The sequence below is a fragment of the Epargyreus clarus genome, unplaced genomic scaffold (genome assembly GCF_041222505.1).
Source record: "Epargyreus clarus isolate Ecla_fem2 unplaced genomic scaffold, WU_Ecla_fem_2.2 ptg000012l, whole genome shotgun sequence".
Taxonomy (NCBI): domain Eukaryota; kingdom Metazoa; phylum Arthropoda; class Insecta; order Lepidoptera; family Hesperiidae; genus Epargyreus; species Epargyreus clarus.
This window is the reverse complement of record NW_027332220.1, coordinates 3,481,209-3,499,078: the sequence shown is the minus strand read 5'-3', so window position 1 is coordinate 3,499,078 and position 17,870 is coordinate 3,481,209. Positions and strand designations below refer to the sequence as shown.

Below are 17,870 nucleotides of genomic sequence, written 5' to 3'. Positions count from 1 at the left end.
TGGACTCCGGCGGCACCACCGCCACACCTATTTCTGCCTTATAACAGCAGTGTTAAGCGCTGCTGTGTTCTGGTTTGAAGGGTGTGGTAAGGGAGACAGACTTCGCCGAGACGTTCCAGCTTAGTCCTTAGGGATAACGGCGCATCTGCGGCCCACCTCAGGTAGGAATATCTAGTCCTATCTGGGGTTGATTACAGATGTCCATGGGCGGCAGTAAACACTTACCATCAGGTGGACTGCATGCTCGTCCGCTACTCCTATTTAATAAAAAAACTAAGTAAGTACTAAAGTAAGTTGCTTTCTATGTACGTGTTGACCCCGCATCAAACCCTTCTATTGAAACGCACGACTGTTCCATGCTCAAATTCACTCTTCTCCCTCACACTCGCTCTTCCTATTGCTTCCAGGTTATACTCGTATGTCCAACAGTAGCCATCAAGGTGCTGACTATATCTTTTGAAAGATATTCAAGAGCGGTAAACAGAGGAAATCTTTTGATCTTAGATATGGTAATAAAAACAGATCCAACAAAACCTAATCATCGCCTTCTTCGCAAATTTATTTGAATACCTCCCAAATTGAGAATAGATAAGATTAAATTAAGGCATAATAATATAGCTTTTCGCTATCTGAACTGTTTTAATAATTTAAATTTAACGTAATAAAGTCTTGTATAAACTTCATTAAGCAATTCCTTTCAAGTTAGTGCCCAAGAATTGCTTTAATATAACGAAATTGCTTCAGAACTGAGATTATAGTAAAAGTAATATAAAAAGATCTTAACTTGATATTTTGGAGGAGAATGGTATGGTAAAAAATATGGTAATTATGCAGTTTGGTTACTTTTGCGAAAAACGATGGTAAATTTTTTTTTTCTCCGTGAAGCCGTTAATTGCATCATAGTAAGTGATATTCCATGGGGGAAGGGTGATATTTCCCATAAACTCCATGAGTTATGGGGTTTTGAAGTTCTCATAAATATTCGCTATTTTGGCGTTCACTCTAAGAAGGGGTGGAGGGAGGGACACACACACACACACACACACACACACACACACACACACCAAATAAACGAAATTTATTTATTTGTACACCTTAAACTAAGGGTTACAAAGGGTAAACTTAATGCCTAATGGCATTCTCTGCCAGTCGACCCTGGGTGATGGCGATAACATGTGGTAGGCATAGACAAGAAATACAACTGTAAGAGAAAGAAAAAAAAAACATACAATATCTACATATAATAATAATAAATATAAATAATATATAAATATATAATATAAATATAATATATACAAATAAATATATACAACACAGTCAGTTAAGGAAAATTGGAAGACTCAAGTATTGGAGGACATGCGAAGGTAATGCTCCCGAACCATTCTCTTGAAGGTGTTCCTACGAGTGGCTTTTCTGATGTTTTCGGGCAGGGCGTTCCAAAGTAGTGTCGCCTGTACTGTGAAGGAATAATGGAAAAAACCACTATTATGCGGTGGAATATTGACTTTGAGAATTCTAGACGAACGTAGTCCGCTGTCGTGAGACGAACAGTGAAACTGAAAATTTTCCTTTAGATACGACGGAGAAGCTGGATCATGTAAAATAGAATACAGAACCAGGAGAATTCTAGAATTACGCCTTTGACGAATAGTTAGCCATTTAAGCTGACGTCTATATTTAGAGATATGATCATATTTACGTAGGTTGAAAATAAATCGGATGCAATTATTAAGAAGGCGCTCTAGCTTATCAAGAAGTTCATCCGTCAGGTCTGGATAACACACATCTGCGTAATCGATAATAGGCAGTACGAGACTGTGAATTAGCGCGACTTTAGTTTTGTGCGGCAGAAATTTTTTAAGCCGATATAGGGATTGTAGAGTGGCATTTACCTTACGGCTCAGCTCGGTGACTTGTACACGCCAGCTCAACCTGCTGTCAATGACAAGCCCAAGGTTTTTCACATAATTGCAAAGAGGAATGGTGGTATTGTTGTATGTAATAGCAGGTAAGTTCGCAAAGTCGACTTTAGACAGCAGTCTCGAACTGCCTACTACAATGGCCTGACACTTTAAGGGATTGACAGAAACGCCATACAGACTAGACCAATCTTTCACAGCCTGTAAGTTATTATTGATAGTGTGAATAGCTTTATCAACTTCACCGATATTTGTCTGCACATATAATTGTAAATCGTCAGCATACAGATGATACGAACAGTTTATAAGTGTAGTGATGGAGTCAATAAATAACGAAAATAACAAAGGGGAAAGTATACCGCCTTGCGGAACCCCAGCAGTAATGTCAGCCCACTTAGAGCTCTTACGCTCTAGACGAACTGCCTGCTGGCGGTCGCGAAGATATGATGCAAACCACTTAAGGGTACATGGGGCGAAACTTAAGTGAGAAAGGATGGAAATGAGGATATCGTGGTCGACTGTGTTAAAAGCGTTTGAAAAGTCAATTAGCACCATTACTGTCACCATTCTGTTATCCATGGCCCGTCTTAGATCATCCGTGATTTTGACCAATGCAGAAGTGGTGCTATGACCAGGACGGAACCCAGACTGATACACGCTCAGTAGGTTATGGTTACATACAAAAGAGGAAAGTTGCTTGTGAACACAGGCTTCCAAAATTTTAGAAAGGAAAGGAAGTATGGAGATTGGGCGATAGTGGTTTGGTAAGGAAGGAGTTGAAACTTTAGGAAGAGGTCGCACAAAGGCTTTCTTCCAAATAGAAGGATAGTGGCCCGATAGTAAAGAAAAATTTATGATGTGCGTAATTGTTGGTAAAAGAATTTTTACTATCGGACAAATCATGGTCCTACTAATGTCATCACACCCCATGGCCCTTGATTTAATTGACGTAATAGCTGTCATCACTTCCATCTGGGTCACAGGAGACAGCTGAAAATTGGGAATGCAGGGTGATTGCATGGCTGCAATTGAAATCTGAGTTTTACGTCTGATTGCAGGGTCCAATAACGAAGTAGTGACAAAATAATCATTAATCGCATCAAGAGTGAGGAACGGACCGCAATCATAGGTTTGTGGTTTACAAAATCCAAGAGAACGAAGAAATTTCCACACTTCAGCGGGAGAAGAATTAAAGATGTTATCATGAAAATATCGGCGTTTGGCTGTTCGCACCATCTGGTTGCAACGGTTTCTCGCTGCTTTGAAGCTTAACCAATTGGAATCGGTGCGGTCCCTTTTGAAGACACGGAAGGCCCGATCCCGCCTTCTCATCGCCATTTGAATCCCCTTGGACATCCAGGGAGCCGGAGCACGCTTCAGCTTCACTCTGTGAATAGGAGCATGGACGTCATACAAATTAGTGACAGAAGTGTTGAAGTAGGAGATTTTATCATTAATTGTTGACGCCTCAGTCACCGGTTGGAAATCTATACCAGAAGCGTCATTCAGCAGCTTCCCAATGTCCATCCTTCTGAAATTCCTTAAATTAACAAATGTAGGCTCATATCTTGGAGGTCTACACCTATATGAGACGTAAATGAGGTCATGGCGAGAGAACCCGGGAGCAGAAAGCTGGCCATGCCTCAAAACCCGATCAGGAGACGCGGTTAAAATAAGGTCTAACCAGGTAGGATCATTGTCAACATTGTGGTGAGTAGCTGACAACGGAACAATTGAAAGATTGACTGAATCCACTATGGCTTTCAATTTCTGCTTACGGGTCGAATCCTTTAGTAAATCAGTATTAAAGTCACCCATTATAATATAATGAGCGTACGCGGACCCGATAGAATCGAAAACGCTTTCCAGACCGGAGAAGTAGTCAATGGAAGGAGGACAGTACACTACCCCAAGCAACACCCTGGTGCCCTTTACATCGAGTTCTAAGAATAGGTATTCGGCGGAAGCGGAATAACTCGACGGGGAAGTTAATACAATTTTATATGCAAATGAAGTTCGCAAATAAATAGCTACTCCACCACCGCCTTTACCTATCCGGTCATTCCGAATAAGAATAAAACCAGGTAATGGATATAAAGAAGAATGAAGCGAGGGTTTTAACCAACTTTATGAAACGAGGATGGCATGAATATGATCACAGGAGAAAACACTTTCGAGTTCAGAGTAATGACTCGGTATACTTTGGGCATTAATATGAACCACATTCAAACAATTGCTATTGTTCTTAAATATAGAAACCACCTGATTTTTTAATAAATTTGAGTCAAGAGATTCGTCACAGGAAGCATAAGAAATGTCAGAGTCATTTGTTGAAAAATAGGAACAAAACGAGTCATCGGACATTATTAAAGATAATTATATAAATATAAAATGCTATAATAATATTTAAAAATATATATATATAATATTAAAACTATATAAGAAAATACACATTTAATGCACCAACCCAGCAGCAGACTGTTATAATTCTAAAAACACACAAATTACTTACAGAAAAGAGAGAGAAAAAAAAATCAGAAAACAAGCAAAAAAAAAAAATATTACAGCAAACGTGAAACAAAATATATATATGTGTGTGTAGGGAAAACAGTAAAGCTATTGGCCATATACAGTTGCAGGCCATTTCCCATTGAATATCAGATTCACTTCAAACGACAAAAAAGAAAGAAAAAAGAAAAGAAAAAAAAACATAATAATAATTGGTAAGGTATATATAATAGCAACATAATAATAACTGCATTAATAATGGCCAATAACTACACAGTACATCCGTCAACCATCTAAATTATAAGCAACTGCGGTTGAATGATCAGAATTATCATTCACTGCAAAGACAAACAAATCAATGAAAGCGATTGAATAATTGAATGAAAGAACGCGCTCAACGTCTACAAACAAATGTATAAAATATTGTAAGTAGCTTGCAAATCGTTGTATGAATAATATGAAGTATCAAATCTATTAAAAATATATATATATCAATTACATCTAATAAGTTATCTATCAAGTGAAAAACAAAAATTGTTCAATGAATAATATATAAAATGATAAGCACTAATATTTAATTAAAATTGCAGACACTGAACGCACCCAAAACACCGAAACGTCACAAAACGTCACTATAATGACAGATGAAAGGATTTCTTGTTTATCTGACATAACAAAATCAAATTCGCAAAACAAACAAAACAAAAACACAAGTGACATAACTCAGTACACTTTCACAAATAGCAGCACAGAAAATGAAGAAAACTACAACAGATAGGAAGAAAAAGCAGTGAAAAGAGTGAAGCAGCACATAATCAGCAGGCGATATTAAATAATTGGGTCTTACTTCTTTGGGGCCGTACGTCTAACACGCTTACTGTCCTCTACTTGCGACCCCGTGGGAAATTGTTTGCGGCGCACTTCCGTTTGGCGAAGTGGTATGGAACCACTATGGTGACCAGTGTGCCCGTCGCGGGTGCTGCTACCGTCACCACTGTCCCCACTCCTATCGCCAGCTCCCGCCAGCTGCTCAGGGTACTTAGCGACAAGCGATTCCAGCTCCTCCATAGTGGATATTTTCGCGCGGCCACCGCCACCAGGAAGTTTAATGTAGATTGTTCCATCCAGGGTCCACACATTACGCATACCAAAATGTTTCCGGGCTTTCTTGTGAACCACTTGACGGGACTTCGTGAGAAATTCTGCTAATGATACAGGAGTAGCTTTGAATTTCGCCTTCAGACTCCACACTTCTGCTTTATAGCGATGGTCACAGAAATGGATAAGAACTGGGCGAACACTGTTGTTACCTTTAACCCCCAGCCGGTGACAACGTTTCAAGCAGGAACTGTTAATGTGAGTGACACCCAGAGTATTGTGAAGTAAGTCCAGTACTTTCTGCTCGACCACAATATCAGGATCCTCAGGGATGCCGTGCAACAATAATACCTTTTGCCGGTTCCGCATATCCATGGTATCGATTGCCTTGGCATTCTCGCGAACCTGTTGCCCCAGAAGATGCAACATTTTCGTCACAAGGTCCTTAAATGCTTTAAATTCCCCTTGAAGCTGAAGTAAGGTAGGATTATTTGGGCTCGATGCAGCATTTAATCTGCTTTCAAAGTCTGCCATCTTTTGGATCCAGCAAGACTCCAACTCTTTTTGGGTTTTCTCCACGTCCGGTAATAGTGCCATCTTTAGTGTAGTGCAGTGAACTATTGATTATCACTTGAAAAATACAGTGCTTGACCACACAGTGAAAGATTGTGATGTAAAGTTTAGGTTATGCTGAGGGGTGGTGCTAAGTGAGTACTCAGAACTGTTTACAAGCACATATTCAATATGTACCACTCACAATAGGATGTAAAATATTGATATTAAAACTGAAACTATTAAAAACTAAACTGTAAATAATTTTAAATACACTTTATACTTCGGAAATCAAAAACAGATGTTTACTTTGTGCACCTACCCTCGAAAAAAGCCTCGAAAAGACCCTCGAAATTGTGCATAAGAGTGGAAAAACGTTGAAAATTTTGGTGGCCCTGAGAAGGGCCGATGAAAGACGGTGACGATGGATTACTCCTCTGTCATGTCTGAAAGCACTTTAAAAAATGCGTGGAACCGATCACGATGATCTGGATATTGACGCTTTTTTTTCACCCTTTTTAGTGATGACATACTACATTTATATTAATACAATATAAAATTGCAAAAACGTGATCATGAATGAAGGTAAGGTCTGAATTTACATTGATTGGAACCGCCCGCTCGCAGGGCGCTGCCGCGCCCTGCTCGCTTAGTTTTATATTATCTTATATGTTCCAACCTAACCTAACTAAATAGTCAATGATGAACTGACTTTGCAATTCCATTCGAACCTACACCAAATATCTTCAAACACAACTCAATTATTCCCATCGGTTGAGGAGTTACATATTTTGTCTCCGAGCCACATTATCAGACCCTTAAATAGTCAATGATGAACTGGCTTTGCAATTTCTGAACGCCAAAATAGCGAATATTTATGAGAACTTCAAAACCCCATAACTCATGGAGTTTATGGGAAATATCACCCTCCCCCCATGGAATATCACTTACTATGATGCAATTAACGGCTTCACGGAGAAAAAATAATTTTACCATCGTTTTTCGCAAAAGTAACCAAACTGCATAATTACCAAAAATATTTGGTATTATTTGGTCCGGGGTTCGGATACCAGGCACGCCAAATATTGTCCCATGAGGTCGAAGTAAATCCATTAGTAAATGAAGTAATATTAATTAGTCAATCCAAAGTGTTCCGGATCCTGCGACAGACGGACAGACAATGGTAATACTAATAGGGGTCTGTTTTCTGTTTGTGTACAAAATCCTTAAAATGATAATAGAAAATTTCAAAACGCTCTTACGTCAATACAAAATGAATACATTACATTTCATTTAATGTCGTTTTATTACGTTCCATTTCGTTTCATTTCATTTCGTTCTGTTTCATTTAATTTATTACCATTTGTTTTACATGATTTTGCTTTTGCTTTATAAGAAAAATCATTCTAGAATCTAGAGTTTTACTCAAGTCGCTTGAAATATACCAATCTGTTTTTGGAACCAAAAAATTAAAAAGGTACCCGGTGTTCTACGAGCGACAATGGATTCTGTGCAATTTTATCCACTAAACTAAGGATTGATTTAAATAACAGACGTAAGTCATGTGTTGTCAGTCTGTCAGTCAGCATTATTTAGGTATAATCCATGTACATGTTAAAGATGTACACATAAAATATCTTCAATGTTTATCGTTCATCTTTTATTCATACTAAACGCAAAAGAAATAATTCAAGACATGCTCGTACATTTTCTGTCCAAACATCGTTATATTTTATGCTCCTCGACTACTCTTGTATATTTTCTTCAATAACCGAATACTTAATATTATATAACTACTTCTATGATATTCGTCTTGTAGTGCAAATTATTTTTTTACTTGTGAAAACGATTTGTGCCGCCGAAGATAGCGGACGAGGGACAAGTGTCACGACCCCACCAACTCGGATTTAGCTTTATTTGTATAAAGGGGGCTTGTGCCACTAAAAAGTAAAACGGCGTCCTCTGAGGTCTGCACGCTTAAAACCAAATATTGTAACATTCCGATACTTCAAATTGTAAACAATAATACTTAATGTCTGCCACGACACGTGTCTGACACGTTCTATGCCTGTAGTAAAAGTAACCCAAGTTTTAGTAATACTTTAAATCTGGTTTACAAGCTTCAAATCATACGTTCGCTTTTATCAACATGACAATACTTCCTTATGTAGATTCCTGTCTTCAGTCGAAATATGTTTGAACAGGACCACAAGGATAAGGAATTGTTAAATAGAAAGGATTCCTTGTTCAATGTCTATAAATATTTAAGGAACCGTACAAACAGGGAAAATATTCGTCTGTAACCACAAATGGAAATGGGAATACGAATCTTAATTCAGTTTCGGTATGATATACAAATATGTTCTTTACAGATTGATCAATACTGGCAGATATTTTTAAATATACTTTTTTACCATTCACTAATAAATATGGCTATGTCGATAAAGACTTACATTATGTTGTAATTGGAAGTAACAAGATCGAGCAATTAATCGTGTTGTCATTTTTGTTTTATTCTATCCCTTTCGTTTCATTTCATATCTTTTCGCTTTGTCTTATTTTGTTGTGTTTTTTCATTACATTTCGTTTCGGTTCACTTTTTTTCGTTTCATTTAGTTTATTTTCGTTTTTTTTCTTACGTAATGCTCAATATCATTTCATATTGTATACATTTGGTCTGTCGCGAGTAATCTAATATTAAGCTTTTACTCGTGATGTCAATTACCAAAGTTCTTGTATCGAGTATCATTCGTCTCGAATATATTTTATTGCCTATCCTTTGAACACGACCACCTACAGTATCAATTTACTGTACGAATTACGGAATAACATGTTTATCCCTACTTGCGATTTAATGAGGGTTCAATTTACGACATTGCCTTTGAAACATAAGTCAAAGGTCTCATGTTACGAATCAAATTTAGTGTAGCTGATATTATGGCTGTAGGAAACACGATGACGATAATTAAAGCTATAAATATTAAATGTATGAAACACCAATTAAGAAATATTTATGACAGTTTTTGCGTTTAAATATTTATATGGCTTTTTTTATAATATAGGAGTAGCAGACGAGCATGCAGTCCACCTGATGGTAAGTGGCTACTGCCGCCCATGGACATTTGTAATCAACCCCAGATAGGATTAAGTATTCCAACATGAGGTCGGCCACATGTGCGCCGCTACCACTGAGGACTAAGTTGGAACGCCTCGGAAAAGTATGTCTCCCTTACCACACCCTTCAAAACGGAACACAGCAGCGCCTAACACTGCTGTTATTAGGTAGAAATAGGTGTGGCGGTGGTGCCGCCGGAGTCGAACCACAAAGGGTTCTACCACCCTACCACCTTACCACCTTAAGTCTATGAAACATTTGCAGAATCAAATACACTTTTTAGACTGGGGGGCCTCCATTCAACTTTTCGCCCCGGGTCTCCGAGGACCTTAGTCCACCACTGCGTGAACTCCTTTTATCCAAGAGACATCTTGATCATCTAATGTCACACAACATTCGTGTGGCAAACATACTGTACCTTTTTTTTTTCTCGAGGGGGAAACCTTCAAAAGGTACCCGACGACGTGGGAGCGACGCCGGGTTATGTGGGATTTTTACCGCACTAAAACCCCCCCGGTGGCCGTCCTCAACGCTTGTTGGAGAACTCCGGGATCTCCGACGGAACACAACCGGAGCCCTCCAAGCGCGATGCCCCGATCGGGCTCTACCCTGGGGGAGCAGTTTTCGCTCCTCCCACACCATGTAGTGTTTACGACGGTATGCGACCACACATACCGCCGTCCTTCCCGGGGTCGCTTGCTGGACGGTTCGAGCTCCCACTCTTGCCGCCCGCAACCCCGGAAGCCCCCTTTTAGTCGCCTCCTACGACAGGCAGGGGATACCGTAGCCCTATTCTAGTCCCGGAACTACAGGGACAAAACATACTGTACCTAATACTCCTTTGACAAAGTTGCAAGGATCGGAAACTAAAGTAGCAACAAACACATTACAACTTCACAAAACTTCGGTAGAGAGGGTTCCGTGGAAAGTTTTGGTATTAGTGACATCTTTCTTACTAAGCTATCACTTTCAAGGTCTCAGTGTCAGGAACAAATCGATGTATCTATACAAATACGAGTAAATATACTTTTAATAACATGGAAGTAGCTAATAATTTTTTGTCAACCCATTACTGTCCCACTGCTGGGCACGGGTCTCCTCTCAGAATAAGAAGGATTAGGCCATAGTCCACCGCGCTGGCCAAGTGAATCCGTAGACTTCACAACTTTATTTTTTTTTTTTTTAAATCCGCTGTGCAGGTTTCCTCGCGATGTTTTCCTCCACCGTTTACGCCAGTGATAATTAGTTTCTAATGCATACAAGATTTTGAAAAATGAAAAATGTGTGCTTAGGGTTTGAACCTCGGACTCCGTGATTGAGTGACCAAGTTATAACAACTAGACTGCCATTGTTACAGGGAATTCGTGTAGCAAACATACTGTACCTAACACTCCTTTGACAAACTTGCAAGGATCGGAAACTAAAGTAGTAACAAACACATTACAACTTCACAAAACTTCGGTAGAGAGGGTTCCGTGGAAAGTTTTGGTATTAGTGACATATTTCTTACTTAGGCAAAATTAGATTTCCTTAGAACGTTATAAAGGATAAATTGAAGAGCTAAATATTACAGTGGCGATATAAATGCGACAAAATTATACTTCCCTCCGAGATTTAGTTACACGAATAACGTTTTATCTCGCAAATCACTGCCTTTTATTGTTATATTCCTCCTTTTTGGGAGTCTTTTAAAAATATCGTAAAATCTGCTTCGTAGCGTATCATTTATCTTGATTTTCTATCGACATATTTATAAATATATGAGTGAAGCTGGTTTTAACCTAACGGTAGCAACTGACGTCATATGAAAGGTGACTTTTTATAGTATAGGATTAACAGACGAGCAAGCAGTCCACCTGATGGTAAGTGGCTATTGTCGCCCATGGACATCTGTAATCAAACCCGGACAGGATTATATATTTATACCTGAAGTCAACCACAGATGCGCTGCTACGCCTGAGGACTAAGCTGTAACGCCTCGGAAAAGTATGTCTCCCTTACACACCCTTAAAACCAAAACACAGCAGCGAAACGCACGTTTAAGATTACGTAATATTACGTTTACGACCTAACGTTACAGCCAAGGGATATTTGTAATTAACTCCAAATAGGATTATAGGTTTACCTACCTACCGTGGGTAGCTCTTATCACTAAGGGTCCACCTATATTAACTTACAATGTATATGTGACTCTAGATCACCACATACTTAACAGCAAGAACATAGTAGAAACTTTTTTATAAGAACGTCTACTACCTTGCCATTGCACTTTCAGTATCACCACTTTCTTTGTATGGATATTTATGGGATTGAAGTAACAAACATTCAGACCACCTCATGTTAAGTGGCCACTGCCACTCCATGTAGAAGAGTGGTTCTAACTGAAGTCAGTTACAAATGTGTTGCGGCTCCTAGGGACAAACATATAGACTAAAGTTTAAAGGTGGTAGGTGGTTTTAAAGGTGGTAGATCCATTTGTGGTTTGACTCCGGCGGCACCACCGCCACACCTATTTCTGCCTTATAACAGCAGTGTTAAGCGCTGCTGTGTTCTGGTTTGAAGGGTGTGGTAAGGGAGACAGACTTCGCCGAGGCGTTCCAGCTAAGTCCTTAGGGATAACGGCGCATCTGCGGCCCACCTCAGGTAGGAATATCTAGTCCTATCTGGGGTTGATTACAGATGTCCATGGGCGGCAGTAAACACTTACCATCAGGTGGACTGCATGCTCGTCCGCTACTCCTATTTAATAAAAAAACTAAGTAAGTACTAAAATAAGTTGCTTTCTATGTACGTGTTGACCCCGCATCAAACCCTTCTATTGAAACGCAGGACTGTTTCATGCATTCATTTGTTTGTTTTCTGTTTCATTCACTCTTCTTCCTCACACTGGCTCTTCTACTACTGCTTCCAGGTTATACTCATAGGTCCAACAGTAGCCATCAAAGTGCTGACTAAATCTTTTGTAAGATATTCAACAGCGGTAAACAGAGGAAATCTTTTGATCTTAGATACGGTAATAAAAATAGATCCAACAAAACCATCGCCATCCATCGCCTTCTTCGCAAATTTATTTGAATACCTCCTAAATTGAGAATAGATAAGATTAAATTAAGGCATAATAATATAGCTTTTCGCTATCTGAACTGTTTTAATAATTTAAATTTAACGTAATAAAGTCTTGTATAAACTTCATTAAGGAATTCCTTTCAAGTTAGTGCCCAAGAATTGCTTTAATATAACGAAATTGCTTCAGAACTGAGATTATAGTGAAAGTAATATAAAAAGATTTTAACTTGATATTTTGGAATGTTATGGTCAAAAATATTTGGTAGTATTTGGTCCGGGGTTCGGATACCAGGCACGCCAAATATTGTCTGATGAGGTTATGGTAAATCTATTAGTAAATTAAGTAATATTAATTAGTCAAGTATCTACTCATACTCTAATCGCATCTGAAGTGTTCTGGATCCTGCGACAGACGGACAGACAATGGTAATACTAATAGGGGTCTGTTTTCTGTTTGTGTACAAAATCCTTAAAATGATAATAGAAAATTTCAAAACGCTCCTACGTCAATACAAAATGAATACATTACATTTCATTTAATGTCGTTTTATTACGTTCCATTTCGTTTCATTTCATTTCGTTCTTTTTCATTTAATTTATTACCATTTGTGTTACATGATTTTGCTTTTGCTTTATAAGAAAAATCATTCTAGAATCTAGAGTTTTACTCAAGTCGCTTGAAATATACCAAGTGATAGCCTAGTGCTTGAAATATACCAAGTGATAGCCTAGTGGTTAAGAAACCCGGCCTTATGATCGAGGGGTCCGAGTTCACATAATATTACTTAAAATATTTAAAAATCAAAAGTGCCAGGGATTTGAACCTCGGACCCCTCGGTCAGATCAGATCGCTTGAAATATACCAATCTGTTTTTGGTTAGTATAGTGATATTTGACCTTTTTTGTTGACAAGGGGGAAAACATTTAAAAGGTACCCGGTCTTCTACGAGCGACAATGGATTCTGTGCAATTTTATCCACTAAACTAAGGATTGATTTAAATAACAGACGTAAGTCATGTGTTGTCAGTTTGTCAGTCAGCATTATTTAGGTATAATCCATGAACATGTTAAAAATTTATACATAAAATATCTTCAATGTTTATCGTTCATCTTTTATTCATACTAAACGCAAAAGAAATAATTCAAGACATGCTTCTGTCCAAACAAGACTCATTCTGTCCAAACATCGCTATATTTTATGCTCCTCGACTGCTCTTGTATATTTTCTTCAATAACCGAATACTTAATATTATATAACTACTTCTAAGATTATTCGTCTTGTAGTGCAAATTATTTTTTTACTTGTGAAAACGATTTGTGCCGCTTTCCGAAGATAGCGGACGAGGGACAAGTGTCACGACCCCACCAACTCGGATTTAGCTTTATTTGTATAAAGGGGGCTTGTACCACTAAAAAGTAGAACGGCGTCCTCTGAGGTCTGCACTTCAAATTGTAAACAATAATACTTAATGTCTGCCACGACACGTGTCTGACACGTTATATGCCTGTAGTAAAAGTACCCCAAGTTTTAGTAATGCTTTAAATCTGGTTTACACACTCAGCTTGTGTATCAGCATACACAATACTTCCTTACGTAGATTCCTGTCTTCAGTCGAAATATGTTTGAACAGGACCACAAGGATAAGGGATTGTTAAATAGAAAGGATTCCTTGTTCAATGTCTATAAATATTTAAGGGGCTGTACAAATAGGGAAAACATTCGTCTGTAACCACAAATGGAAAGGGGAATACGAATCTTAATTCAGTTTCGGTATGATATATAAATATGTTCTTTAGAGATTGATCAATACTGGCAGATCTTTTTAAATATACTTTTTTACCATTCACTAATAAATATGGCTATGTCGATAAAGACTTACATTATGTTGTAATTGGAAGTAACAAGATCGAGCAATTAATCGTGTTGTCATTTTTGTTTTATTCTATCCCTTTCGTTACATTTCATATCTTTTCGCTTTGTCTTATTTTGTTGTGTTTTTTCATTACATTTCGTTTCGGTTCACTTTTTTTCGTTTCATTTAATTTATTTTCTTTTTTTTTTCTTACGTAATGCTCAATATCATTTCATATTGTATACATTTGGTCTGTCGCGAGTAATCTAATATGAAGCTTTTACTCTTCATGACAATTACCAAAGTTCTTGTATCGAGTATCATTCGTCTCGAATATATTTTATTGCCTATCCTTTGAACACGACCACCTACAGTATCAATTTACTGTACGAATTACGGAATAACATGTTTATCCCTACTTGCGATTTAATGAGGGTTCAATTTACGACATTGCCTTTGAAACATAAGTCAAAGGTCTCATGTTACGAATCAAATTTAGTGTAGCTGATATTATGGCTGTAGGAAACACGATGACGATAATTAAAGCTATAAATATTAAATGTATGAAACACCAATTAAGAAATATTTATGACAGTTTTTGCGATAAAATGTTTATATATGTTTTTAAGGGTTATTATATATATATTGATGTCCTTGTGCCTGGTTCAGGAAATATCTGTAAACACCAAGACAAATGCGAAAAAAAAATGGAAGGAAAAATATATGCTTATTTCGTACTTTTAATAATAGATATACCTTATTTTTTGTTACAACAAATTACTAATTCATTTCATTTGTTCACAGCAATTCGTATGGAGCGATTTCTCCGAGGAGTACATACCAACGGATCGGAAACACACGTTCTACCCCTCGGTGATCATAAACGAGCACTTGTACGAGGTCAAAATAACCGACGTGCCGGTCATACCGTACTTCCCGATCAATTCGTACTACGAATGGGCGCATTACCGGTTCTACGGACTCCGGAACGCTACAGCATATATCCTAGTCTTCGATTTGTCGAATGTGGAGACTTTTCAGTACATTCGGAACTTGAGAGAGCAGATGGTCGAGAGCAGGGACATGAGAAATGTGCCTGTGTTAGTAGTGGGGAATAAGCAGGACTTGTTGTGTAGTACAACGCCGTCTGCCGCCAGTGGGCTGCAACAGCTGGCGATGGCGGAGAGTGCGTGTGGGGATTCACGGGAAAAGAGACGGAATATCGTGAACTTGGTGCGTAAACATTGGAAGTGTGGTTACGTGGAGTGTTCAGCGAAGTATAACTGGCGTGTGATAGCTGTCTTCAAAGAACTGATGGAGATGATAGACTCGTTAGAGTGGAGTGGGGGGAGGAGTGCGGAGCCCCCGCCGGACTCGTCTGCGGGGGGTGGCGGGGGGTCGCACGAGAATCGCTGCGTGGTTGCTTAGCACCGCTCGCGGTGTGGTGAATGTGTTCAGGACGTTGTAATTGATGTTCACTGTTGTCCTAAGTGGTTATAGTAGTAATGTTAAAATGAGGTTCTGGTTAATACGTTTTTATGCTAATCACTTTTAACATAAATTTTAATGTCAGGGAATTTAATAATTTTAATGCAATTTTTAAAGAAGGCACTACATAATTTCTACAACTATCTAATTTTCACTATTTTTATTTTTTGTAACATAATACTTATTTCTGACTTTTAACAGCACTTTCAAAATTTGCTTTCAAATTATGTTCTAGTGTAAAGGATGTGGTAGAAAGAAAATACTAAATTTGAGTACCACTTGTGGCACATTCACACGTACTTCTCAGGAGTAGTAACTCATATGACTTCAACTAGGGTTCCAATTAAACTTACGTTAAGATGTCCATGAGTGGCAGTGACCACCTATCACCAGATATGCAATATTATATGACACTTTTATTAATCAAATTTTTCCGTTTAATTAATTCTTGTAATTAAACGTAAAAAGAAGAAAAGGAGTTGGGTTAAAATATGGACAGCGAGACATTAATCAAATAATTTAAAAATAACATAAGAATGTTCCCTCTCGCATTTTAAATCTTTGAAACGTTTTTATTTCAAATTTAACACTACAAAATCAATATGTATGTATTTGTAAGAATTTAGTTACATTATTGTACATATTACAACTATTTTGTAAAGTTCTGAGTGATGTGATTTTTCACGAATAACAATTTAATATTTCTCAAAGAGAGAATTTTCGTGTGACGGCAAATAAAGTTACAAGTACTCTGTTAGATGAGTCATACATATTAAAGATTATATGTTAGTTCTGACACTACGCTTTAGGGTAAAAACACACGAGCGACTCAATGTCGCTAATATAGAAATAACAGTTCACTTTGTCGACTGTCGTCGTTTGTCGTCAGCGAGCGGTCGGTTGTCAGTCAGGCTCGTCTTCATTACGACAAGACAGCAGCGCCGACAGCACGACACTGACAGCATTTTAAATTTTAGATCTGCTCCGAAACGACGAAACAGAGATCTTAATTATTATTTAACTTGTTAATTAAGAGAATTGCGATTAATTGATTGTAATTTATTCACTTTAGTAAAGGATGAAGTAGTAGTAGGAAGTATCTCAACTAATATTCTCACACATGGAAGTTTACGAGTGTATTCAACATGGTTATAAAGTTGCCAATACGCTGTTGCTACCGACGATATATCCGCGCTGTTATCTATGCCCGTGTCGTGACGATCGATTATAACAGTATGCAGAAAATTCCATAGAATTATGCGTCCATTGATGTCATTGTCGTTGTCGTGCCGCTGTCGTGTCCAATGAAAAAAATCCCGTCGCTGACAACAGCGGCGACGTTCATGACGACAGACGGCGACAATCAACAACAGTTGACACGAACTGTCGCTCATGTAGTAAGACCCTTACTGAGCCTGGGGGGAAAATAAGAAATTACAGTTGGAGTCATATTTTATTTGTTGTGTTGTGTTCAAGTTACATCTTTATTCTAGTATTTCTAACTTAATTTAATATATCTGGGACTCTACTGCCTCAGGTACAATTACACATTTTACGCGTATTTTCACGTTTGAGTATTCTATTTAATATAGTCTGAATCATGATCAACAAAGATTAGATTACAAGCAAGGTTTTAATAAGTTGTTTTTTATTAATATTTTCTATTTCACTGCTGGGCACATATCTGTTCTCAGAGTGCTGGCTAAGTTCTAATTGGTAGACTTATGTTGGTTATTAATAATCAATCTATCCAATGATACCTGGATGATCGACATTTAACAATCGCTACACATAGAAATTGTCAAAATTGTTATAATAGAAATGATCACATTTCGATCATTGGTAGGGGAAGTTTGGATAGATTAAGTATTAAGATTATTACGGATTTTATAAAAAAATATTATTTATAACAACAACCAATAGATACATTAATATAAATATTTTGTCGTTCAATAAAGTAAGTTCATTTAATTCTAAGTGGTCTATGAAATAAAATGTTACTACAGATACGAGTATGAAAGAAATTTATAAGGCTTTGGTCTTTATTGCCTTCGTATCTTCTTGTTGGTATAATATTACTTGGTTCAAACAACTTTCTTCATTACACGTCAAAACAATAACTAAAGTAAAATATCTTCGTAAGCAATTTTCTAATTTGTTATACTTAACCAATATAATAATATATTTGGCAGATAGGATCGAAATTTTTGCCTGAGATTCGAACCTCGGACACCTGGGTAGAGTACTATTTATATTTAAGGTTTTCTGAC

General features: G+C 37.7%; 1 protein-coding gene and 1 long non-coding RNA gene across 3 annotated transcripts in view; both read left to right on the top strand.

The window, feature by feature from the left end:
• The window catches only part of LOC140746527 (ras-like protein family member 10B), a 110,395-nt gene extending 94,375 nt beyond the window's left edge, over positions 1-16,020 (top strand). For both annotated transcript variants that reach the window (XM_073078684.1, XM_073078683.1), the window contains one exon: positions 14,917-16,020. In XM_073078684.1, coding sequence (XP_072934785.1) covers positions 14,917-15,540 — 624 coding nt within the window. In that variant the 3' untranslated portion in view covers positions 15,541-16,020. The remainder of the gene's footprint in view (positions 1-14,916) is intronic.
• Positions 4,061-6,375, top strand: LOC140746129 (uncharacterized). The gene is made up of 2 exons (XR_012102749.1): positions 4,061-4,852; positions 5,018-6,375. It is a non-coding gene; the product is annotated as an uncharacterized LOC140746129 (long non-coding RNA).
• Positions 16,021-17,870: the final 1,850 nt, after the last annotated feature.